Source organism: Falco punctatus (assembly GCF_963210335.1).
Source record: "Falco punctatus genome assembly, chromosome: 1".
Taxonomy (NCBI): Eukaryota; Metazoa; Chordata; class Aves; order Falconiformes; family Falconidae; genus Falco; species Falco punctatus.
In genome coordinates this window covers 109,462,788-109,481,543 of record NC_137580.1, presented here as the reverse complement: position 1 = coordinate 109,481,543, position 18,756 = coordinate 109,462,788, and the positions used below count along the sequence as shown (strand labels likewise).

Genomic DNA, 18,756 nt, shown 5'->3' with positions numbered 1-18,756 from the left:
CCCGGGCCGGCAGTGCCAGTAGCGGCGCCCCGTTCCCCGCCGGCCGCGGCTCCCCTCAGCGCCGGCTGGGCCGCGGCGGGGGCTCCCGCGCGCTGGCGAGCGCCCCCTGCGGGCACGGCGGGCGCCCTGGCGCATGCGCGGTGCGGCGGTGCAGCCCCGGCGGCCGCAGGACGGGCTGGCGGAGGGCGGGGCCGCGGCGCTCCCCGCGAACATGGCCGGGCGGCTGCGGGGGGCGCGGCCGCTGCCCGGCGGCCCCTAAACCCCCTTCCCCGCGCCTCCACTTCTCCCCCCCCGGGCCGTGTGGTAGGGAGACGGGCCGGGGAGAGCCTCCCCCGCCGCCGTGAGCCGCGGCCATGGACGAGCAGAGCGTGGAGGTGAGCGGCTGGGCGGCGGTTGCGCTCGCGCTCCCTCAGGGAGGCGGGCGGCGCGCGGGCAGCGCTGTTCCCCGGGCGCGCATCCCTGAGGCGGCGGCGGCGGGCGGCACCTTCTCCTCAGCGGGAGGCCGGGGCAGGGCCGGGGGAGGGCTGGCCGCCTCCGCGGGGTGCGCGCCAGGTCCCTCTGCCTTGTGTGAGGGGAAGGAGGCCGAGCGGTGGGCGGCCCGAGAGGCGGTAAACAGATGGCAGCTCTGCGGTGGGCAGGGATGCGCATGGCACCGAGCTGGGCTCGCCTCAGCGCTGCTGAGCTGAGGGAAGGCGGCAGGGTGTAGAGAGGTGGCGTTTCTAGGTGGCACGCAGGGGACCTTACGGGGTCAGGGTTGGAAAATAAACTGGTGGAGCATCGGAGGTGCCTGTTCTGGAGGTGGATGGAGGCCTGGCGCTGACAGAACCTGCCTCGGTGTGTGTGGAGGCCCAGTATTTAATGGTGTCTGCAAGCTGGGCAGCTTTCATGCACCGCTGCAGTCAGTGTTAGAAGAGATGAATGTAGAAGACCCATGTGCCATAACTCCCTGTAAATGCATGTGTTGCGTTTTAATAGTTTGCAACCATTAAAGACGACCAGAATGTATGGGAGGTACTGTGGTATCTGTACGTTGAAGGTATGCCTGGCTTTTGTGTTGATTTGTAATTTCAGCTCTGGTAGGGGGGAAGTTAGCCCATCTGAAGAATCCTTCCAAGTTCCATGGTTAAAGCCAGAATGGGGTCTATCTTCTGTATAATACAGAAGGTAAACTTCTTTGTCAGTGAGAAAATCTTACCAATAGGGAAAGCAAACATTGCCTGACATTTCAAAGTACCATTCCCAACATTCTGAGAATGGAGGGAGATGAGGTGGTTGTATTAAAGAACAAAATGCTTCTCTCTTCGAATGGGCACAGGAAAAAAAAAAGTTAAATTACATTTTTATGACCTAAGATTGATTAAATGGTGCGTGAGTGTAGAAATTGTGGAGCTAGTGCTAATGGTAGGCCTTAAAAGAATGTAAATCTTAAAAAAAGTCAAAAAAATGCCCCATCTGGCTCAAGCCTTGTCATTAGCATTCTGTATAACACCTACATGCACTTACCGTGCTTTTGAATTGGTTTAGTGCAGGTGCATTGACACTCACGGGTTCAGAACCTGCAGGTGCAGCACGGTTTCTTCTGGCAGCTGTTCAATCCTGTGTCAACAGAAGTAGGAATAATGCCTTGGCTACAGAAAGGCCCACTTCAAAAAAGATAAGCCTAACAAAGAGACTGTTCCTTGAAGAAGGAGAATAGCATTGTAAAATGGGTGCTGAGAGCTGGTGGTGTAGGAGAAAGTGGGGAAGAGAGCCATGGTGTTTGACTTAGGATCTTGCTTAGAGATGCGCTCTCTGTAGCTGTTTGGAATGCGACTGCGTTTATGAAACCTGGCACTCTGCCTGGAAAGTAAGTGCAGCTCTGATATGTTTGAAGTGTGTGGCTTAACAATAGCGATAATCTACCCTTTGCAGAGCATTGCTGAAGTATTCCGATGTTTTATTTGTATGGAGAAATTGCGTGATGCACGTCTGTGTCCTCATTGCTCCAAGCTGTGCTGTTTCAGTTGTATTCGGGTGAGTTTGCTTACTATGGCTTATTCTTGCAAATGTATGAACTTAAAAACTACTGATCTTCTGAACATGTTCTTGCTGCTTTCCTGCCCCTTTTCCTGGAGTTCCAAGGATTCCTTTTTTTCCTGCTCTGTGCTCTTTAGTTTCCCTTTCAAAATCTTTTACAACACCCTGAGGAAAAACTAGGCAGGCTGTGCATTGCATTCAGTAGTGCTAATTATAGGGACTATCTAGAATAATTGCTTTTAAGAAGCAGACATTTAATGATCCTCCCTTTAACATCTTTTGAGAGTCAGTGATGCCTGTATGGAAGACAGAAGTTGGGACGGGAATCAAATGCTGACTTCACGTCTGTCATTATGGAGCACTAGAAGGTCATGACATCACCTCTTGTCACCTTGGAAGCGTTTTAAAATGCTTACCAAACTAGTATAGCATGACCAGATATGGGCTAAATCTTTGTCGAGGGAGTCTGGTATAACAGGCTGAAGCAGCAGCTGAACCTCAGTTCATTTATTAAGGTCGTGGTTACCAATGTGTAACACTTCAGTCCCCAGTCCAGGCACTGTTACGCATTAGCGTAGTGGGAGAGAGGGTTCACCTGAGGTTTCAGACCTCCAGTAGTATTTCCAGAATTTGGAACAGACAATTATCATTCACTTTGAAAGCTTTGACAAGAACCATAGGTGAAGGATTCGTGTTGCATATTAAGAGTGTTAGATGACATATTGTTGAGGGGTGGTGAGAGATTATTCATGAGAATCTTCAGTGAGCTGACAAATATAAGCCTTTCAGCTGCTGAGCTTTTATTTTACACTTGTAAGTTGTAGTGGGCAGGTGAAGTTCTTTCCTCAGCTGCTTGTCTTCAGAGCTTTCTGGAAGAGAAACATTCAGAGGGTCCTTGTGGATTTGATCATTGAACTGCAGGTATCTAGCCTGTGTATAAGTAGCTCGAGAGGAAGACAGAAGTTACCTTGAAGACTAGTAATTTAGACTCTAAGAAATGTGCTGCTTGTATCTTTTGCTTTCTGTTGTTGAAACATGCTCTTTAGCCCATGACTGCGGGGATCTGTGCCAGGTGTGTGGCTTCTAATGGAATATCTGGTACCTCCGATTTCTCTGTATAATTTTAACTGAAGTGCCTTTGACATTTAAAGTAGTTGCTTTGTTACTAAGATACAAATAGCAGCATCTTCTGTGTCTAAATGATTGAGCAGTTAAATTACAAATCTGTAAAAAAGGAAAAACTATGGGAAGGAAGATTGTAATAAAATGAAGTAACTCCTAATTAATGATAGAATGTATGTGCTCGCAGTTTGTTTCTTACAGTGTCTTTAAAAATGTTTTTCCTTTTTCCTTCATAGCGTTGGCTGACTGAACAAAGAGCTCAGTGCCCTCATTGTAGGTAAGGTGTTTTTAATATCAGAAATAAATTATCAGGAATTGGTTGTACTGTCCTGTTACGATTGATCTTTTTTTCACTGCAGGTTGCACTAAATTTGTAAGCTTGATTTTTTATTTTTTTTTTTGAGACCTGCCTGCTCTTACTATAAAGAATTACCGTGGTATAATACTCTAAAATACATTCTAGTTTTGTGACAAGCTAAGTGAGATCTTTGTTTTTCCCATTACACATGCTGTTCAGTGTATGTAGTTGGTGTAATAGGGTAATTGGATGGTATTCCCCTTAGAACTCCTTGTAGTCCTCTTAGAAGAGTTAGAGAAACCAGAAACTTCAGTTTTCAGACTGAAATGTGTACTTTTTCTATAGCTATAATTTGTGTGACTTAGCTTATGTGTTGCAGATTTGTCTGAGACATAGCTACAGTATTTTAGTTTTTTAATGTGATGCCCCACCCTGTCCCCCCAAGCCCTGGCACCCCTTAGCACTTCTAGTTCTTGAGTACCTACCAATTCTAGCTCTTGATAGACCAATAATTGAAAGAGAGCATATTTTTACCCCTAAGGGAAAGGAGGTATTTAAAAACAACTAACCAACAGTTTCTGCAGAACTTTTTTAACATTCAGCTTGTAAAGTATTTGATCAATAGCTCTAAAATGCTTGTAAGGAGAGAAAGATATCTATATTTTACAAAGGTGGTGATTGCAGCACTGTGATGAAGATAGCTGAATAATGGGGGAGGTTGAAGAAGTACTGAGAAATGAAAATTTGCCTAGTGTTACCCAGGAGCCTGTCAAGAGGTCTGGAAATACTTCTTGAGTTCCCTGTGTAGCTGTTCTGTATGTCACTGTGGGGTGGTTTGTTGCAGTTCCTGCCTTACCCCAGCCCCCCAAAGGAGCAAATAGACTTAAAACATTACTTTCTCTTTTTTTTTCTTTCTTTTTTTTTTTTTTTACTGTCTTTTCTGAAATAACTAGTACAGCTTTGGCTTCTTTGCCTGTGACTTTTCTGGTAGCGTAGAATTGATGAACTGAATTAATTTCAAAGCTCTCTTGTAGCTCCTGGAGCTGAGTTCTTCCTTTAACTCTAGCAATGCTTTTTACAGAGCGCCACTGCAGCTACGAGAGCTCGTAAACTGTCGTTGGGCAGAAGAGGTCACGCAGCAGCTTGATACACTTCAACTGTGCAATCTCACAAAGCATGAAGAAAATGAAAAAGACAAGTAAATGGAGTATTCCTCACATAAAGCATTTTGCAGTTCACTTTATATGAATGGGCTTTTAATTTCAGCTTGTTACTAGAATCATGGAACAAAGCAATAACTTCTCCTTAATCAAAAGCTGAACTGTGCTTGCTGTCTGCCTAGAAGTTGGAATTCATTTCTGTCATATGTAATGGCAGAAGAAAAGCTCTTCGATGTCTCTCTAGAAAACTACCACTAGTTCTAGTTTGACTCAATATAGTTAAAATGAGACGTAAGGGAAACGTGAAGGGTGGTAATACTTCTTAAGGCTCTTAACCCTTAGTGACCATACATATCGAGAGAAGACTTTTATTTCATGGCTTGCTCATTTGTCAGTCCCATTCAGACTGTGGGTGCTGATTTGGTATCTCAGCATGTAAAAGCAGAGGAGCTGTTCTGAGAAGATGTCTTTTAGTCCCTTGTGAAAATGTCATTGATAAATTCAGATTGAGATCAAAAGAAATACGTAAAGTGCCACAGAAAGCACTACTGTTGCTATATCTGTCACATTAGTGCTGTTCATTCTCCTTCCTTGTCTTTGGAGCCTCCTGTATTTTCTGATATATTCTCTTCCTAGGAGCAACCGTGAGTACTTTCTCCGCAGGCTTTTCTCCTGGTTTTATCCTATTACCAGTGCTGTTATGTGTTTTAAGATATATTTTGGAGATCTGGAAGAGAAAAGCGTGAGGAGAAGCACTGAAAGATGGACAGGAACTAAGGATGTGTTCTATGCCTGCCTCTTCTCTCAGTTCCTGAATCCTAATGGAGGGGGAAGAGAGAAGATCTGGCCTGGTCTGTGCTTGATTTGTTGATTGATGTGCTGTTCCTGAAATTTTAAGAAATTGCAAAGACCAGTTTTGTCCAAAAAGCTTATGAGCCATTGCTCTGTGGATACTTTAGGTAGCTTATGATTAGGATTTTAATAATGGGAAGTATTAACTTCCAGAATTCTGAGCTTGATTCGTTGATGATATGCTTTATCTGCTGGGTAGAAATTCAGTTTTAGTAATGCACTTCCTCTCTTATCTCTGTGAAGTACTGGCTGAGAGAACACTAAGAGCAATGTTTCTTTTATAAAAGGTTTTTACTGAATCTAAGTATTCTTCTTGCAAAACTATGCTGATGTCTTGTGCTTTACTCTCGGTATCGGGTAGCAAATCAAGTGAAAATGTTAAATTGAGTTTGCAGAAAATTCATAGCTGTTTCCTATTGATAAGTGTGTTTTCTGTTTAAGGTGTGAAAATCATCATGAAAAGCTTAGTGTTTTCTGCTGGACCTGTAAGAAGTGTATCTGCCACCAGTGCGCGCTTTGGGGAGGGATGGTAAGAAGAGGCTTGCTTGCTCATATATGTGCATGTGGTATGCTACAACAAGAGACTGCAGGCGTTATGTTGGACAGCACTTTAGAGAGATAGAAATGCTATGAAACTATTGTTACGGCTATTGAATTGCCATGCAAATACTGTAGTTGTAGGTGTATTTATAATTTAAGGTGGACATTGGTTGTGAAAGGCAATACCTTCTGTTTATAATTAGAGAAGTAAATTGAATTTTTGCTGAAAGGAGGTCAGAATTATGTTCCTTGTTATAGACTTCATGAGATCTTGGACAAACTTAAATGGTAGTGAGAATTGTATGGGCAAAGGAAGAAGTCTTAGAAAATATAGATAACGCTTACGTTATTTAAACATCCTGGCCTGTAATCCCAGATATCTTCAAAGCTGTGTTAGTAGCACAATTCACCATGCTTTTTATTATCCTTTCACTTGCATATTTCAAGGAGAGACTGCTGTTGTTGTTTGGAATATAAGTGGTTAATACTGTTCTGCCTTTGTTTGGGAAGTGTGTTTTAATAATAAGAACAAAAATAAAATAACCCTTCTATCCCTATTTGTTAGAGAATGGCACAGTGAATGAAGCAGTTTATTTTTGGAGGACTGTTGAGACTCCAAATAACTCTTGACAGGAAGCTTTGATGGTATGAAAGCCAAATTCATGACTTCTTATGAAGGGAAGTGAAAGACAGACTTCCTACATACAATCTGCTTTGGAACTTTTCCAAGATGAGTGATACACTAGGAGGCTTTCTTCCCCTCTCAGTAATTTAATAGGAGTGGAATGAAATTAAAATGAGATGCTTTATTATCCTCCACCTCCGCCCACCCCTTTTTCTTTTTTAACAGCATGGAGGACATACTTTTAAGCCACTGGCAGAAATCTATGAGCAACATGTCACAAAAGTAAATGAAGAAGTGGCAAAGCTGAGGCGAAGACTCATGGAATTGATCAGTTTGGTGCAAGAAGTGGTAAGAAATCGATCCGAGATAACGTTAAGTTTTCCTGTAGTATGCCGTTGTCAAAGGATAACTGTAAGGTGGGAAACAAACACCATTTCAGTTGAAAACACAATGGAAACCATTTCGTGAAAACTCATGACGTTTTCAGCACCTGTTCAGAAGCTGTTGCTTCTGTGAAGGTAATTGGATTATCCCACAGAGACATGTTTTTACTTTTTAGTTTTTTACACAATGTGGAAAGATCAACCTATTCTCAATACTTGTTTTGTAGTTGCCAGACAGAAAAAGATGTGACTTAGCAAAGGGAGTTTTTCTTTTGGTGTATGCTATTTAAAAGCTAGAGTTAGGCAGTTTTTTGGAAGATGTCTTTTTGTCATCTCTTGTACAAATGCAGTCTGCCATGCTACACAAGTATAAAAATGCTTTATTCTGATGGAGCTTATTTTACTTGCTTTAGGAGAATAAACTAAAGGTATATATGAGCTTACAGGATAGGCTGTAAAGCAGCTGACCAGTTCGAGATTTGAACTCTGTACCTCCTTGTTCTTCCCCATAGGGGTAAATGTGTTAGACATCCAAGCATCAACATGTTCAGCTTTGGCAGTTTCAGTGGGGGTTCCAACAATACAGTACAGTTTCTTGTATTCTGGGAAGGGTTATTTTTGTGTTCAGCTGAATGCTATTACATTTATAGTGTAGTCTTTGTACAAATAAAATAAGGTTTCTTTAAACAAGTTTCTGTATGTTTTTTGTCTGTGCTGTATTCAGGTAGGTGTTTGCCACATGCGGTGGTAGGTTAGCTCTGCTTCAGCTCACATGTCACTGTTTTATCACCAAGTTGGTTATGGTGCTGCTGAAGTTACAGAAGAGAAACTGGCAGTTGAATTTACAAATTTTGATACTAAAGAATCCCCATATGACAAATCTAAATGTACTGAGGGAATGTTGCTCAAGGTTACTGTTAACCTTTGGTCACCCACCAGAGGGCATGCGTTTGTATTCAGTGAAAGTCAAAGGATATTTACAACTGGCAACAGGAATAGCCTGTGATACAGCTCATCTAAAAACACATTCCTGTTTTCTTGTTCTAAACATGCAAGCTTCAGTAAGACCAGGATTTAAAAAAAATTTTTCCTCATAGAAAAACAGGGCCGGAGTGGACTCTAGGGAGGCCTAGGCATTTCTGGGATCTGAGGGGGTGGAGTCAACATGTAAAGGAGTGGAAAGTGCAAAAGTGTGAAGGCTTTGTTTTTGTGCTTGTTTTTTCGTGAATGCTCTTTTAGGAGAGGAATGTGGAGGCAGTGCGTAGTGCGAAGGATGAGCGAGTTCGGGAAATCAGGAATGCAGTGGAGATGATGATTGCCCGGTTAGACACTCAGCTGAAGAATAAGCTTATAACGTTAATGGGTAGGTATTTGCCTGACCTGTTACGAGTAGGTGCAATATATTAACAATGTGTAAATCTATTAAGAAACTTTCTTGCCCTGGGAGTATGGCTGCTTACACACTTCATGGTGTTAACCAGGTTAACTGCTGACAGAAAACTTGCAGTTACAGCAAAGCTTTCAGGTAATTACGTAGTTACTGTGATACAGTTCTAAGTTGTTAGACATAATCTGGTTATGTTCTCTTAGAAACTCCTGTATAATAACTTGGAGAACATTCCCATTTAATTATAAGATGTGTACTACCTTTCACCTAAGGTGTTTTTACACCATTATTTGTGTTAGCCAAGAAGTTAATCTTTGTATTTGCCATGTTTGTAATATATATTCCTTTTAATGTAATTTTAAAAAATTAGAAGTCTCCATGTGATGTCTGGTGGAGAACAGTTCAGATCCATAGGTACAGGCAGCCTTGTCTGCAAATGAAGAACATGGCATCTGTAATCAGAGCTGCTAATTTGGTTCCTGGTGCTTTTGCTAACCGGGGACAGGTCACTAGCTGTCCTTTGGTATAAAGAGGTGAGAAGGCAGGTGGTACACTTGACAGATATGGAAGCTTATAGAAGCAACACTGCTGAAAAGTGTAGCTTTCAGTGAGAAGGACCAAATATTCCTCAGCTGGCTATAATTTTGTGCATGCTTTACTCAGCTGATTTTGCATCTGTGCCGTGGTTATTCCATGTGTGCTTTCATTTCTGAAATGCACTGATAGGAGCACACACTAAATGTGAAATCATGGAATACTGGTTTCTTTAGAAGCTCTTGAAATGTTGCATTTACAGCCTTAGTTTTGCAAGGTATACAACCAGTAGATCAAAGTACACAGACAAAATATGCTTGACCTTGTTTCTGTGTACTTGTCTGGGAATTAAAAGTAAGGCAATAAAATAGCTGTGCTGGAAATGTATTTCTGATGCTTGAAATCTTCACACACCCTGTCTCCCTGCCACCCAGCCAAAGAAAACATGAAATGTTCATGCTTGGAAAATGTCCTTAGCTTTGATCATGCTTGCGTTTATTCCCTTAGCTCATTTCCATTAAAAACAAAACAACATAATAAATGTATATTAGCTATGTTTCAAGTTTCAAATTCATGTCAGTACTTTAAAATGTTTGCGTTAAGTTAAATCCAGGATGTGTACATTCGTACATATTTTGTGCCTATATCAAATACAGTAAGCGCTCACAAGATCTGTTTTGGTGTATACTGATTAAAGATCAGTGTTAAAGCTGTGGTAGAATGGCTTAATTATTTGTATGTACAGGTTAATATTTTGCCCATGTAACACCTTTTTCCTAACAACTGCCAAATGCTCTTCAGGTATGCAATATATGATGGAGTCAAAGCAAATCCCCATGATGGAAAAGAGACAAGTGTGACTTAGATTTTTATTCTTTCTGGTTGTGGTCTTGATGCTAGTTGAAATGTACAAATGCATTTAAACATCGTTTGTTCTTTTTTATAAAGAAAACACTTCAACATCAAAGTCAAGAGAAATGGTGGCTTTTAGGAGAAAAGTGTCAGCTAGTATAAAAGAGAGCGTGAGAATGTGTGGATGAGAGAAAATTCAGTGAAGTCAGACCTGCTTTTTTGTCCAAAAAAGCACACCAAAACAGCAAACCTGCCATTTCTGGGACACAGAATGTTTCATTACTGCCTTAATCTCAAGTGAGCTGTTCACTACAGCTCTAATTAAAAACACAGGCTTGCTTTTAAAATGCTTTCTCAATCAACCTTGGTATATTTAGAAATCCTTTACCTTAGTAGGTTCTAGGGCAGCATCCAGGTAAAAAAAAAAAAAAGAAAAAGCTCTGTTTCTTAAAATCCAGTGAGTATGTCTTTTTTATTATTACTTTCTTTAAACTTCTTGTTTTTTCTTTAAACAGGTCAAAAGACATCACTTACTCAAGAAACTGAGCTTCTGGAATCCCTGCTTCAAGAAGTAGAACATCAGGTGATTATGAAAAGAGCTGAAATGTTGTGTTACATGGATCCCTGCTCAGTCAGCCTTTCTCATTATTTTATTTATTTATAAACCATTAATTGATGGATATTTCTGAGGGTATCTTTTCATTTAAGTGACCTTGGGTTGCACATTTTCTTCTTAAAAATAAGTTTGTCTTCTAGAAATGATAAAAGATGTTCTGTTTCTTGAAAAACTACTACAGGAATTAATAGCAATGTCATATAAAACTACTCAGATATGTGTTAGTTTAGGGTAACAGCATTTAGACACTGTGGGTAGTTTCTCTTAGCTCTGCTGCCGCCAACTGTGTATGAAGGGTGGTGGCTATAAATGGATGGAGACTAAACAAAAATGTTCTGTTTCTGTGCTTTTGAAGAAAACTGAACTGGTTCTAGTTATTTTATTCCTGTCCACTTGTCTTTCCAAGAAGATGACATGGTATCACTTTTTTCGTCTTGCTTCTAGCTGTACAAGCTCAGCTTTTGGAAGTGAAATACTCAAGTTCTGCAGAGGTTGATTGTACTTGCCCTGAACAATTTCTACTTGCCCTGAGGACATGGAAGGGTTTTCTTCCTTCAAACATTACTCTATTTACTTTGCCTTTCAGCAGAGTTTGACATTTTAAGTTGGGAAAGGGGGCTAAGCTGCTTTGTGCCTGATACCTCTTGTCCTGTATTCCTTTTTCATTCCCTCCACTGCTTTTGATTCAGTAAGAATGCTAAGCTTTCTCACCTGATCAGTGATTATCATATTCTCCTTGCACTTAATTATTACATACCTGTAATGGGATGTCTTAGTTGAAGAATCAATGACATCAGGAGGATGAGTGCTCCTGCATACTCCATCAGCATATCTTTTTATGCCTGTTGAAAGCTGTCTGTGTATTCAGAAATTACTTGTGTTGCAGCCTGAATGAATACCTTCAAATCCTGCATAGCAATGCATATGCAGCTCTGCAGATCAGCTTCTCTTTTGCAGAAAAAAACTCATTAAAATGCTAACACACTAGTGTTAGTGAAACAAGACCTCTTGTCCCTCCAAACTGGGAGGAAAAGCTTACCAACTAAAAAAATTGAGAGAAGATGCAGACATCTGACAACTGTAGGTCTCTGCTTGAAGTCATCGTGTGTGTGTCTCGAGAGGCTTTGAATTTTGTATTCTTTTTGTGAAAGTAATAGAATTATTTGAAGAACTCGTAGCAAAAATTTGACTTTAAAATGTACACATTAATTTCACTTAAGCCTGACAAAGTTTGAAATGTAAGTCTAAGATATGCTTTTGAAATGTTTAAAGTATAAATAAGAACCAGAGTAGGTTGCCTCCTTTAGTAAAGACATTCAGAAAATACAGTACTAGCTGTTCAAGGAACATCTAAGATTAGATGGTTTTTGGGTTTTTGGGTTTTGGGGTTTTTTTTCAGGTTTTGAAAAAACCTTTGTTACTACACTGGTTTTATAAGATATTCTTGAATGAAGTGGGCTGAAGTGGGGTTTTGGGGCTGCTATTTAAGATGATATAGGCTTTGCTTTGTTGAAATGTGGATGACCAAAACAAAGTTCTACACTTTAGTTATTCCTTTACTGCTGTATTGCCAGGTGCTGGACTATCGAATGTCACAGGAGCTTGTATCGCTGTGTTGTGATATATTTGAGCAAATTACCCAAAGTCTAATTAAGTGTCCTTTCCAGATTGATTTACTTTGTTATTGTTGCCTAAACACAGTAGTAGATGTGACTTGGTATTAATTGGACATATATAAATTAGTTTAACCTAAATGAAGTACATAGTAGTTGCTGTAATTTTAATTGTAGAATTTTGCAGGGTCTTAAATATTCAGGACTCCCCAAATGGACTGCACAAGCTTTGGAGTGAGACAGAATATCTGTTTTGATTTCCTAACAGAAATTTTAGAACACACAACCATCAGCTATCATAGCCAAATCCTTAGTTTTGAGAGCTGACTGTTTCAAGGGAAATAAAACCCAAACAAATGAGGGGAAAAAAACCAACCACAACCAAAAACAAACAAAAAAAATCCCAACCAAAAACCTCTGAGCTTCATTTTACATTGTGTTGTAGCTAATCTTCTGAAGCTGTGACAGACATGCCATTTATTTGTTTATAAACAAAAAGTCAAAACCTACAGTTTGTACTAAGACATAAGGAATTTTTTTTCTTCTTTGGTTTTTCCCCCCATATAGTTAAGATCATGCAGTAAGAGTGAGTTGATATCCAAAAGTTCAGAGATCCTGATGATGTTCCAGCAGGTTCATCGGAAGCCTATGGCCTCGTTTGTCACTACTCCTGTCCCCCCAGACTTCACAAGGTAAGTGCTGCCTTTTCTTTCCGTTGTAGTCTGAATGGGAAAGCCATCTCACAAAGGTTTGTTTTGCTTGTTAAAATAATATTTAAAGTAGCTTAGAGTATCTCTTTCCCATTTTATTGTACCACTATATGGAGGAGGATGTTCCAGTGAGTCTGGGAGGTAGATATGTTCTTATGTACATCAGCCTTTTGTAAAAGTAGGACGGAGAGTACCGCTGCATTTTAACACGAGGGTTTGAAAGAGTGGACGATAGGTGGCTGATGGATAGATTGCTGGAGAGGTTGCCTGATACCGGCCTCTAGCAAAGGAGAGTCATACTTCTCAGCTAAAGTGATTCGGTCTGTTTCTGTGTTAAACCTAGTGTCTCTGACTGAATTTGGGTCCAGACTTAGACACTGAAAATTATAAACTGCTTAACTTGCTGCTCTTAGTAACATATGCCGCAAGTAGGCTTTTCTGTTCCAGCAGGGCTTATTTTATGTCTGTAGTCCCTGCTGGGGAGTCAGGACAGTGGGTTCCAGCTGACAGGTTTTTTTCTCTTACACTTAGTTTACTGATTTGTCCTTTTTCTCTTATTGGGTCATTCGGTGTATAATTGCAAGGCTCTCATGGGATGTCTCTGCAGGTCACCTTAATTCAGAATATATAGCCAAAATCACTTCATAGCACAGTTCCTCGTAAAGAGAGTGCTGTGAGTGCTGGGTTCTGAGGAAGTCTGGTGAGAGTTTAGGCTAGCTGGCTGAAAAGAATCTCCAAAAAATCAAAAGTAGGAGAAGTCTTAAAGAATTCCTCAAACTTTGTGTTCTTTAGCAAAAATTGGTTTGGCTTGTTTTTAAATGTCATTTCAAAACTATTTTCCTGACGTGTTTTCTGAAAAGGATAGTTAAATGCTTCTGAGGAGAGTTTAAATCTGACTGTTCATTTTCCACTGGCAGTAAGGTACCTGCTGCTCAAATACACACCATTTAACCTTTGTGCTTTCAGCCGTACAATAGTTTCATCCTTTCTAGAACTACCAAGGAGTCTTACATTAAAAATTCACTATATGAAGAGATTATTAGCCATCACAGGTAAAAGGGCAAATCCTCTTAAATGCTTTCGGTTGCTCTTCCCTTCTTAACGTACTTGTTTTACTGTGTGATATCACATGGAGAGGTACTGGGGAGAAGCCTTATAAATAGAATTTTCAGAAGTACTGGAATAACCCAGTGTAGTTGTAGTGAATTTCAGTGGCTCTGGTAAACACTTCTGGAGATTACAAAAGTTGGGATTTTTAATGTCACGTTATTCAACTCTAATATATTCCCGTCCCACCCCTCCTCCCCCTTCACAGTGAATTGGTTCCAGCCTATGACTCAACTACGTTTGTCTTGGAAAACTTCAGGTAAGGATGTGTCTTAGCTTCCCAATATTCATGGTAATTTTTTTCTGTTTCTCCTGTAGATGAGTAGTATTCTTTAAAACACGGAACAGTCTCTACTGAGAACTGTGAGATATGAACTAAGCTATGGGAATTCAGTCAAAAATCTTCTGTTTACCAGGTGAACAATTAACCCTAGCTAAACTGTTAGCTAAAAAGATTGTCCATGATAAAGCCAAGCTACTTATTTTTCTTCTTCAAAGAGGAAAAATAATTTTGCAAGGAATACATATATTTGTATGGACACTTAACATTTTGCATGAGCCCTGTACTCTGCTACGTGCTGTGTGTAGCAAGAAGGATGGTTGTAGAGTGTGAGTGTGGAAGCATATATGCAGTGTACTATTTCATGGAGGGGTTTGCTTTGTCCCAATAGCAAATATTTTTTCTCCTTTTTCAATAGTACATTGCGTCAGCGAGCAGATCCTGTTTACAGTCCACCTCTTCAAGTGTCAGGACTTTGCTGGAGATTAAAAGTTTATCCAGTGAGTTACATTTTCAACTAGAGTTATCCCATCCAAAACTCCTAAGCAGCACTCATTTGCTTCTCTTGTAAGAAAACACCAGTTAGTCTCTTCTCATGTTGTATATAAAAAGCTGTATGAAAAGAAGGTAATAAGGTTGTAGAGTTGATCACCGGCCGTTGGAGTATTCCCTGTCTGCCTCCAGATAGCCAGCATGAACACTCTCAATATTGTTCATCTGGTTAATTTAAAAGTGATTAAAAATGGGTCTTGTTAATATGTCATAGGAACTTCGATATTTTTACCATTTCTGTCTGAGTGTTTTTTGCAGAACTGAGATATAGAGTAACTTACTGTGTTTCTATTTATGGATAATACTTACTGGGGAAGTTGGGAGGAGGGTGAGGTATTAGTTGAAGGGGAACCTGTTTTACTGCGCATCCGGTTCTGAGATGCTGACATTAAAACGTGTGTATAGTACTGATGCCCTTCCAGTGGGATATTCAGATTTCTGAGGCAGTGTCTTTGTCAGCATTGGAACATCAGCCCACAAGGTGTGATGTTTGTCCAGTCAGTGCTTCCAGGAAGCTCTGGCTGCTACTACAGCTGCGTTGGAGAAATATGTGTTTAGTGATGGAGTACAAGTTTTGTTGATGATGTACATGGCATCTTCAGAGAAATGGATGAATCTGTTAAGCCCACGTGTGCACAGAATTGTATTCTTGCAATGCAGACGTGGGCTCCAGTGTAAGTTTTTAGAGTATTGTAAATTCAGGATTGACTACATGAGGTGTGCTGTCAGAAGGCATCAAAATTTACTTTTTAAAATGGTAAGTTGAAATGTTTTTTCAACCTAGAGGATTCAAGTTGAGCCATTCTTCATCCTTCGTTAGGGTGAGTGTGATGGAGGTTTTGCCGTAATTTTTATGGTGATTCTAATACTGTTTCTCAGTTAACTGACCTAACTTTTTCATATTGCATGTGTTTTCTAAAAAAATTGCTTTTCTTTCAAAAATAAAGTAGCTTTGAAATGCAGTTGTGTGTAAAAATATTTCAGAACTAATGTTTAACCTAAGCTGTTTTCATGTTGAGAATTTGAGAAGAATTTGACTGTAGTAAACTGCTAAGTAGATTTTATGAGTTTTTTACTGCTTTTTCTATGTTAAATAAGCTTTTCCGATACACTGACAAATGTGTCTATTGTCTTACACTTAATTGAACCCCTAAAGTGTTAGCAGAGTAATTAAAGCTCTGTTTTGAGATTCATATCTGAGATACCAACATTAGACTGCATATGTGCGTCCAGATGCAAACTCCATGTTGATTCAAGTTAAGAGTTGTACATCACAGAAGACTAAAAATCAAAACCGTAGCTTACAAAGTAGACTGCTGCTGCAAATCCTGTATTGATTGAAGCTGTTTTCTAAACTTCAGGCATAGATCAAGGTGTTTTGTTTTGCTTTTCTGGTTTTTGTTTTCTTATTTTAATCAGTTTATCTCTCAATCTTGTTTATTTCAAGGATGGAAATGGAGTGGTACGGGGCTACTACCTGTCTGTGTTCTTGGAGCTGTCCGCTGGGTTGCCAGAGACATCCAAGTAAGCAAACCTGTGGTAAAAGTAGTTGGTTTGGTTTTTTCCTATGGGCAAAGCATCTGCAGAAGTTTCCAAAGAATGACCTGAAGTTCTGTAGTGTTGCTAGAAATGGCTGTGGAGTTCTCCTGAGAAGAACAGTGAGACTTCTATTGTCCATTGAGCTTTGAATCGTGCCCAAAGGTAGTATTTTTAAAGTTGTTACTCGGTGGCTTTCTCAAGATGAAAAGCTAGCTGCCACAACAACTGGTAAGAGTATCTGTCTCCTAGTATTCAACCCTCAAGTTAGTTTACTACTCTGCTCCCTATTACTGCTTTCTTCCTCCTTGTACTGTTTATGCAAGCGTTCAGTACAATTTTCAGACTGAATCACCTCTTAAACTGGGCATGCAAGCCTCCCAGGAAGCACAGTTCTCTAAACTTGACGCGTTCTGCAATTCTGACATCTTTATTTTGCTACTAATACCTGTGATCTTCCCCTGTGTAGGTATGAGTACCGTGTAGAAATGGTTCACCAGTCCACCAACGATCCCACGAAAAACATAATTCGAGAGTTTGCCTCTGATTTTGAAGTTGGAGAATGCTGGGGTTACAACAGATTCTTTCGTTTAGACTTGCTAGCCAACGAGGGCTACTTAAACAGGCAGAATGACACTGTGATCCTCAGGTAAGGGAGACAACCCAGTGGGGCTCTCTTCTGCTGTCATTTCACAGCATCACACCTACCACTGAAACGGGAATTAATTAAGTAGTTGAACGTAAAATAATTGTGACATGTTTTGTCATAAACGGATTTCACTGTCAGAAGCTTTAAAGAAGATGTGCTGAAGGGAGTTGTGGAAACTTCAAATACATCTCTTTCTCTGAGAAGTAGCTGCACTTGACAGTAATAAGGCTGTGTTAGAGATCTGTAGCTAAATGATTTAGGGAAAAAAGTGTTTTCTCCCCCTCTTAAGAAAAAATTGTAGTTTTAGGGGAACTTTGGGAATAAAGGAAGCCTGTAATTTAAGAGAACTAATACTGTCAATGGCAATTACAACGTTATGACAAAATACAGAAGCTTTACCCATCCACTTCAAATGTTCTCCCTGTGGTCCTACTCCTGCTCCCATTACACACTTTGTAGCATGTTCAGTTGGTTAGTGTTGGTTTGTGAAGATAACCACCTCTTGTACAGCTGCCTCTCCTACAAAATACTTACTGTTGCACCTGTTCGGTGTGTTCAGGGTACTGAGCGTAGGAGTACTTGTCTGTTAAGTTTATTTCATCACTAGATTTCAGGCTGTATGATGTTCTTCTGTAGGACTCTTTAGATTGGGGGCGGGGGTGGGGTGGAACCACAAAAACCAAAACAAAACAACCAAACAAAAAAAAAAACCCAAACCCAAAAAACCTTTTCAAATGTCCCTTTGAAGGTTCCAGGTGCGCTCGCCAACCTTCTTCCAAAAGTGCCGAGACCAGCACTGGTACATTGCTCAATTGGAAGCAGCTCAGACAAGTTACATCCAACAAATAAATAACCTGAAAGAAGTAAGTGGGAGGTATATTAGTGTAAAATCACCTTTTACTGACCACTAATTACCTGGTTTAGATTACAGTGTTCATGTTTGACAATTGTGTTTATTTGGGTTGCTATTGTTAGTTTAATATTGGCATTACTAAAATAGTATATATGCAACTCAACAAACTTACTGGATTTGATGGTGCTACATTGTCATCTTCTACATATACTTTTGTGTATCCTTCTATTAAGAGGCTTGCGATTGAACTTTCACGGACTCAGAAATCACGAGGCATTTCACCTCCAGACACTCATCTTAGTCCCCAGAATGACGATGGTCCAGAAACAAGATCAAAGAAATCTGGACAAAGCACTGAAGTACTACTTGAGAGTGTTGCTACTCCAGGATTAGTGCGAGATAGCAAGGAAGAGGAGGAAGAGAAGATCCAGCATGAAGACTTCAATGTAGGAATTACCATTTTCCTGCCTCTTTGTTTATGTGTAGCTTTTTAGGATAGGATAGTAGTAGAAACAGGTGAAATTCTGAATTGTGAAGTAGATATTTTTTTTTATCATCTGTATGGAAACAGGAGATGAGCCACTCAAGAGTTAGCAGTGAGAGATGACACTAGTGAGATGTTCCAGCACAGAGCTAATGGATCCCACCACAAAAAAGTTTCCAGGTTGCAGCTGAAAAATCCGCCAGCCTTTATTGTGCTTTTGAGACCCTCCGAACTCCTGTGTGATAGTGTGATACTCTGGGAGAGAGAGTTCCTATTCATAGCTTTTGTGACTCCATCAAAGTGCCACTGAGGTGTTTCTTTTTATAAGGACTTGTTCTGTTTTTCCTGTAGCACGAGCTCTCTGATGGTGACTTGGATATAGATCTTGCTGGAGAAGATGAGGTGAACCACCTTGATGGTAGCAGCTCTTCAGCTAGTTCGACAGCAACTAGTAACACTGAAGAAAATGATATTGATGAAGAAACTATGTAAGTAACTGAAAATGCCTTTCAGACCATCACCTTGTCTCCCAGGGTAATCATCCTAATTCCAATGGAACTGATTCATTTGCTACATCGCCATACAGT

At 40.3% G+C, this 18,756-nt stretch overlaps 1 protein-coding gene across 10 annotated transcripts in view; it reads left to right on the top strand.

The window, feature by feature from the left end:
• Positions 1 to 152: 152 nt before the first annotated feature.
• Positions 153 to 18,756, top strand: part of TRIM37 (tripartite motif containing 37) — a 30,937-nt gene continuing 12,333 nt past the window's right edge. For 4 of the 10 annotated variants that reach the window (XM_080382749.1, XM_080382747.1, XM_080382741.1 and 1 more), the window contains exons 1-16: positions 154 to 374; positions 1,912 to 2,013; positions 3,375 to 3,415; positions 4,518 to 4,634; positions 5,890 to 5,977; positions 6,839 to 6,961; positions 8,236 to 8,359; positions 10,285 to 10,352; positions 12,566 to 12,690; positions 14,024 to 14,074; positions 14,514 to 14,595; positions 16,095 to 16,171; positions 16,653 to 16,832; positions 17,581 to 17,695; positions 17,919 to 18,131; positions 18,521 to 18,657. In XM_080382749.1, coding sequence (XP_080238875.1) covers positions 354 to 374; positions 1,912 to 2,013; positions 3,375 to 3,415; positions 4,518 to 4,634; positions 5,890 to 5,977; positions 6,839 to 6,961; positions 8,236 to 8,359; positions 10,285 to 10,352; positions 12,566 to 12,690; positions 14,024 to 14,074; positions 14,514 to 14,595; positions 16,095 to 16,171; positions 16,653 to 16,832; positions 17,581 to 17,695; positions 17,919 to 18,131; positions 18,521 to 18,657 — 1,664 coding nt within the window. In that variant the 5' untranslated portion in view covers positions 154 to 353. Of the gene's footprint in view, positions 375 to 1,911; positions 2,014 to 3,374; positions 3,416 to 4,517; positions 4,635 to 5,889; positions 5,978 to 6,838; positions 6,962 to 8,235; positions 8,360 to 10,284; positions 10,353 to 12,565; positions 12,691 to 14,023; positions 14,075 to 14,513; positions 14,596 to 16,094; positions 16,172 to 16,652; positions 16,833 to 17,580; positions 17,696 to 17,918; positions 18,132 to 18,520; positions 18,658 to 18,756 lie in introns of all 10 variants that reach the window. The other 6 variants (XM_080382742.1, XM_080382748.1, XM_080382746.1 and 3 more) reach the window with 3 other exon arrangements.